The 6431-nt window shown below is 44.5% G+C and overlaps 1 protein-coding gene across 1 annotated transcript; it reads right to left on the reverse strand.

The window, feature by feature from the left end:
* Positions 1–302: 302 nt before the first annotated feature.
* LOC121937659 (voltage-dependent L-type calcium channel subunit alpha-1D-like) lies at positions 303–5770 on the reverse strand (the record flags this gene model as incomplete). The annotated part of the gene is made up of 6 exons (XM_042480986.1): positions 303–454; positions 543–646; positions 729–925; positions 1162–1314; positions 1528–1679; positions 5631–5770. Coding segments are annotated over 6 exons (898 nt in total), but the record flags the coding sequence as incomplete, so codon positions are not given.
* Between the last annotated feature and the right edge of the window lie 661 nt (positions 5771–6431).

Below are 6431 nucleotides of genomic sequence, written 5' to 3' on the forward strand. Positions count from 1 at the left end.
AAATGTTTAGAATTAAGGTTCAAATAAGGAAATTAATTTAAAGAACAAGCAGCAAGTCCTCATACATACACATTACACGAGCAGCTGGAACCACGAAATGTTGTTGATGACTCAATATAAAAACAGCTGACGATTAACTTTCTAATTCACGGACTAATTTCATCTTCACTCATTTACTTTCATTTGTTCAAATTACTTAAAAAAGAAAAATTCTAAAAAAAAATAAAAAAATGCCGAAACAAAGCCAAGACATTTGTTGGTGTATCGTGTCTTGCGTGAGGCCGGCTGTGTGTCAGTCTTACGTGGATTTCCGTCCTCGTCCAGCTCGTCCATGTCCTCGGCCTGAGTGATCCAGTCCATGTACCCACACAGGTCCTCCTCCATCTGCTGCTTCTCCCTCAGCTTCTGGAAGTCTCCCCGAGCCTTCGCCTTCTCCCTCTCCTTACTGAACTCTCTGCAACATCCACACAACGTTCACACAACCTTTAGACAAACAGACTGAAACTCTGTCAGAATGTGTGTGTTTCGGCGAGAGGACGGACCCGCTGAGGACTCCCAGAACCAGGTTGAGAACGAAGAAGGAGCCGAAAATCACCAGACTGACGAAATAAACCCAGGGCAGCTCAAAGCCGATGGCATCGTTCATCTGAAACACAACAGAAACGTCACAGAGAGACGACATCGAGACGTCCTTCAGTCTGACCGCAGCCTTTCCCCGCTGTCTTTACCCAGTAGAGGACATCGGTCCAGCCCTCCATGGTGATGCACTGGAACACCGTCAACATGGCGAAGAAAAAGTTGTCAAAGTTTGTGATTCCTCCGTTGGGACCGTCCCACTTCCCCCGACACTCAGAGCCGTTAATGGTGCACTGACGACCGTGACCGGCAAATGCACACGGCACCGGGTCGTCCTCCACGAAGGTTTCTGCAAAATAACACAGTTGACTATAGAAGTAAAGTACATTTAGTACTCCAGTATTTATGGTATTTATTTTTACCATTTTCTTTTTCTCCTCCATCTCAGAGGTAAATACTGTCGGCTCCTTTTTGCTCCACTGAACTTCTCTGCTTTAGTTACTCGACAGATTCAGATCATTGTCAGAAAATATAATCAACAGCTCTAGCTGCTGCACAAAAAATTTGCAAGTATTGTGTGTGTACCTGCTCCGATGTAGTAGCAGGTGCGATGCATGCGTCCGATGAAGAGCTCCAGACCGATGATGGCGTAGATGATGATGACGAAGAGAACCAGCAGAGCGATGTGGAGCAGGGGAACCATCGCCTTCATGATGGAGTTCAACACAATCTGCAGACCTGACACACACACACACACACACACACACACATCTATTTAAAGTGTGTGTACATGTGTTTGTGAAGCCCTTTGTAACTGCATGTTCTAAAAAGTTCTCTATAAATTAAGCTTTACTTACCTGCTTAAAAAGCTTAAGATATGTACGACCATACAGAAAATGCACGCGCACGCACACACACACACACACACACACACATACACAGTAGACTCACTTGGGACTCCAGACACCAGTCTGAGGGGCCTCAGGACTCTGAAGGCTCTCAGAGCTTTGACGTCCAGACCTCCAGGTTTCCCCGGCACATGATGCGTGGTCGCCACCTCGCCAGATTTATGAGTCATCGTCTCCAGGACAACGCTAAACAATCTGCAAAAACAACAATGGAAACAGATGAAATCTCAAGATCCAACTCAGCAGGTACAGCCCAGCTGGCAGTTTTTGGTTCTAAAACGTGCTGAGAATGTTACAACACCACCAATGCAATGTTTTTGTTGTTTTTGTGTTACTATATCACGTCACATTTTCATAAAATAATGTTGTGTAATCTCAGTCCTCAACAGCATGTTCTGAATGTTGCTTTGTAAAGGTTCTTCCTTTGTTCTCATGTAACATTGTGGGAACGTTTATAAAAGAACGTTCTCTGATCTGTCACCTCTCAACATCACCAAAATATCCCCAGAGTGTTGCAGCTCAAACGTTTCGTCTCAATCAGTATTTAACCTTATTTTTAGAAATGATAAACATCCTTAAAATGTCCTTTGAACGTTAGATTAAAACGTTTTCTTTCAAACATCATTGGAACTTGTAGGGAACGTTAATCAGCATTGTGGGAACGCTCCCCGCTAGCTTGGAGAGCTGTAGACAAAAAAGGTTAAAACAAGGAAGAAAAACAGCAAAGAAGAGAGACATCAGAGACAAAAGCAGAAAGCACAAAAACACTGTTAACCCCTCACATCCCGCCTCCTGTCCACCTGCAGAACCTGCAGCTGATGGACTGAAGCGTCCCTCAGCGCTCAGACGTGAGGACGTTTGTCCAACACACAGACATAGACGGTGGACTCCTGAGAGATGCCCGGCTGTCCCACATTCAGCCGCCTCTGACTGTCACCGTCTCCCGCTGCAAAGTGGAACACGGCGTCCTCAGGCTGTGTTACCATGACAACAGGCTTCATCATCACCGCCCCGAGGTTGACCCGAATCACGTCACCGTCCCACAGCGAGGACAGGGAACAACACGCAGGACTGAGGACGGAGGACAGAGCCTGCAGGACTCACTGTGAGCTCAGCAGGTGACTCGAAAAATAAAACTTTATTTTGTTTATTATCTCAGAGAGAGAGACGACTCCTGTTCTCCTGTTCTCCGGTTCTCCTGTTCTCCTGTTCTCCGGTTCTCCGGTTCTCCGGTTCTCCTGTTCTCCTGTTCTTCGGTTCTCCTGTTCTCCGGTTCTCCTGTTCTCCTGTTCTCCTGTTCTCCGGTTCTCCTGTTCTCCTGTTCTTTGGTTCTCCTGTTCTCCGGTTCTCCTGTTCTCCGGTTCTCCTGTTCTCCTGTTCTTCTGTTCTGCGGTTCTCCTGTTCTCCTGTACTCCTGTACTCCTTTTTGTCCTGTTCTCCTGTTCTCCGGTTCTCCTGTTCTCCTGTACTCCTTTTTGTCCTGTTCTCCTGTACTCCTTTTTGTCCGGTTCTCCTGTTCTCCTGTACTCCTTTTTGTCTTGTTCTCCTGTTTTCTGGTTCTCCAGTTCTCTGATTTCATTCACTGTTGAGAGAAACTCAGACTCTTCCTCGAGTCTGTCAGTAAAGTTCAACACTTCCTGCAGATATTTCACATTAAAAGCCTGCAGGGTTCTTGTTGTTTCTTTGTTTGCGTTTGAAGACAGAACCCGAGGACGCGTTGTTTACTCTGAACTGCTGACCGACTGTTTTTACTCTGAACCACAAAACAGCCTCCAGCCTCCAGCATGTCCTCAAAAACCCTGAGACCAGCTCTCTTGGTTCTCCCGGTTCTCCTGCTGAGAACATTTTTTTAAGATTTAGAAATGTATGTTAATTTTCCGATAAAAGTTTTGGGTGATTCTTTTCAAATATTTGACAATATTTTTTTTTATTCTAAAATGCGTGGCTATGTTTTGTTTTGTTTTTTAATTTTTGGTGACTTAAAAAAATGATGCAAATTTTCTTTTACAGTTTTTGGAGATTTTATTTTCTTTAAAATTTTTTGATTGATAAATTTGTGATGATTTTTAAAGAAAACATGCCTTTCAAACCCGTCAAAATAAAAATCACTCAAATTACACCATTCATGACAGCCAGAAACTGCAAAAACTTAATGTAATTGAAATAATCAGTGGATTTTCGAATTTCTGACGGTCCTTAAACACATTGTGTGGGGTGAACACTTTGCATTTTAGGAGTCACAGAAAGACTCAAGGAAAAATATTCAAGAACAAAAAACAGCTTCTCCCCTCTTCTGATAAATAAAGAACAGTCCCTTAGGCCCACTCTTATTTTTGAAGCTATATCTTCGTACATATATGTTTGTTTATAAACCATTTGAGACTGCAGTCACGGACGCTCGGGACCGACGACGCCACTGTCAGAGTCATGACAACACAATGACATGTTTATGTGTTTTTGGAAAAAGAGCCTCTGTGGTGCTCAGGTGACGGCAGCTCACAGACGTCCTGTGGAGAACCCGAGCAGAACCTGACCAGCACCAGCAGCCCTGCAGCAGCAGATCTGAGGGTTACAGTCCCCGTTGTGGTGCAGGGACTCAGTGTGGAGTGGATGGTGTGTGTTTGGAGCAGCAGAGTTTAGCTGCAGCGAGCAGCGCTCACAGTCGGCTGTCAGATGAGCTCAACACAAAAAACACTAAAACGAGATAAATTGTGGCGTCGCTGCAGGGTTCTTTCCTCCGCTGACCACAGGACGGGACGCCGCTGCCGAGTTTACTGCAGTCACATCCCATTTAAAGACTTTACACACTGCTGCTGCAACCGCACGCACACACACACACACACACACACACACACACACAGAACCAAAAAAGAGGGCAGCTCAGGACGAGAACACAGAACCAACGTCTGCAGAAAGAACCAGGATCTACAAAGAGAACCAGAATATCAACAAAGAACCTGGAGAAACATTATCAGGTCGGGACGATGAACAACTCGGGAGCAGGATGAGCTTTCTTGATTACATGGACTCAAACTCACAACCTCAGACACAAAGTCAGTGTCCCAGTGAGCTCCATGCTGAGAGAAAAACCAGAGATGACTGCGCCCACCAGCAGGGGGCAGGATATCAGCTGTCTGTGCATGGAAAGACAAATTTCAAACTGCTGCCAAAAATTCACTCATCAAGACTAAACTCTGAGAATCTGCAGACTTCATCCAGACAGCAGAGAGACGCTGATCTTTTGTTTTTTCAAAGATTTGCTCCAAAAGTGAAAACTGATGTTTAAAGCTGCAGCGCCACCATCAAGAAGCGCCATTATCAGGAAGTTCAACTTGTTTTTGCAGTTGAGGAAGTTTGGTATAAGACTGGACCTGTGTGCAAAGTTTGGTTTATTTTGATGCATGGGAAGTTGGATTTCCTTGGAATAATGATAATAAAAAAACAAAAGATTAAAAAGAAGGGGGATCGGCAGCTGTTAACTCTTTCTGCTTCAGGCTCTGAGCTCATCATGTGACACTTAAAACCGATCAATCACTTTACTGATCTGCCGTTACAGAATATTAAAAAGAATCAGAGTGAAAATAAGGGCTGTGACTTCAATAAGGCGAGAGAGGATCACCGGCAGAAAATTACTACTTGTGTGAATGCAGGAGTTAATGAGAGCTGTTTGATCACTGTGATATTTAGAGGCAGCAGCTGCTCAATCTGCAGCTCTGAAACTTTAAACTTGATGCAGCAGATTTTAACATCATAATCCAAAATTATATTTAGGTTTGACTCTGTCCCGAGTCGGACACCTCGCTTTAGTTTTCAGACAAATTAAAGTAATGGAAGCAGGTGAGCTTCAGTTACTGTGGACATCTGAGCAGCTTAAACGAGAGACACCTTCAGAGGACAGAAACTCTGCAGACTCAGCACACCTCAGTGACACACTGATCGCATTTTATGGATCTAAAGAGAGAACCCGAAAACAGGGAACCAACATCCTGAGATATCACAAATGTCTAAAAAGAAAGGGGCGAACCTGCACGTATCTGGAGAACTGAACCAGAAAAAACAGAACCTCAGGACAGAACCAGCAGCCGAAGACAGAATTACAGCGTGACGAGAGAACTGATTCATGTGCCGCTTCTCGTGTGTTCTCACCCGACGATGACGATGACGAAGTCGAGCAGGTTCCAGCCGTTGCGGATGTAGGAGCTGGGGTGCATCACCAGACCGTAGGCCAGGATCTTCAGGAAGGTCTCCACCGTGAAGATGATGAGGAACACGTACTCCACTTGTTCCTAAAGGGACACACACAGAACACGATCCACCATCAGCCAGTCAGTCAGTCAGTCAATCAATCAATCAATCAATCAATCAATCAATCAGTCAATCAATCAATCAATCAATCAATCAATCAATCAATCAATATTGCTTCAATATTTCCCTCTGAGACAGAGGACAGAGAGAAAATAATAAAAATACTCAGCATGTGTGTACATAAATATAGTATATGTGGTATATGAACAGCAGCGCGTGTAGCTGCAGCAGCCTGTAGCTCCTAAAAATATTTCTACTTTTTTGCTCTATCTTGCTTTATTTTTCTATTTTTCCAACTCCATGGTCCCTTTTGCCGAAGCACGACTTTCCTACGATAAAGAAGCACCTATTAACATCAGAAAAAAAGTTATGTGGGGTTTGGACTGAATGCATACGCCGAGCGGCCAGTCAGACCATAGGGGAGAAATAAAACCGAAAACACCACATGAAGAGAGGAAGGAGAGCCGGCATCAGGGCGAGGCTCATCCGACATTAACCGAGAGCTGCTCTATTACCAAACCCTCTTCTGGCTAATGTCCACTCACAGGAGAATAAAGTGATGAGAATCAGAGACTGCTCTGCACACATCTTCACAGAGACATGGTTAACCCCTAACATTCCCGATCAAGCTGCTGCGCTGGA

Source organism: Plectropomus leopardus, unplaced genomic scaffold (assembly GCF_008729295.1).
Source record: "Plectropomus leopardus isolate mb unplaced genomic scaffold, YSFRI_Pleo_2.0 unplaced_scaffold27035, whole genome shotgun sequence".
Lineage (NCBI taxonomy): Eukaryota > Metazoa > Chordata > Actinopteri > Perciformes > Serranidae > Plectropomus > Plectropomus leopardus.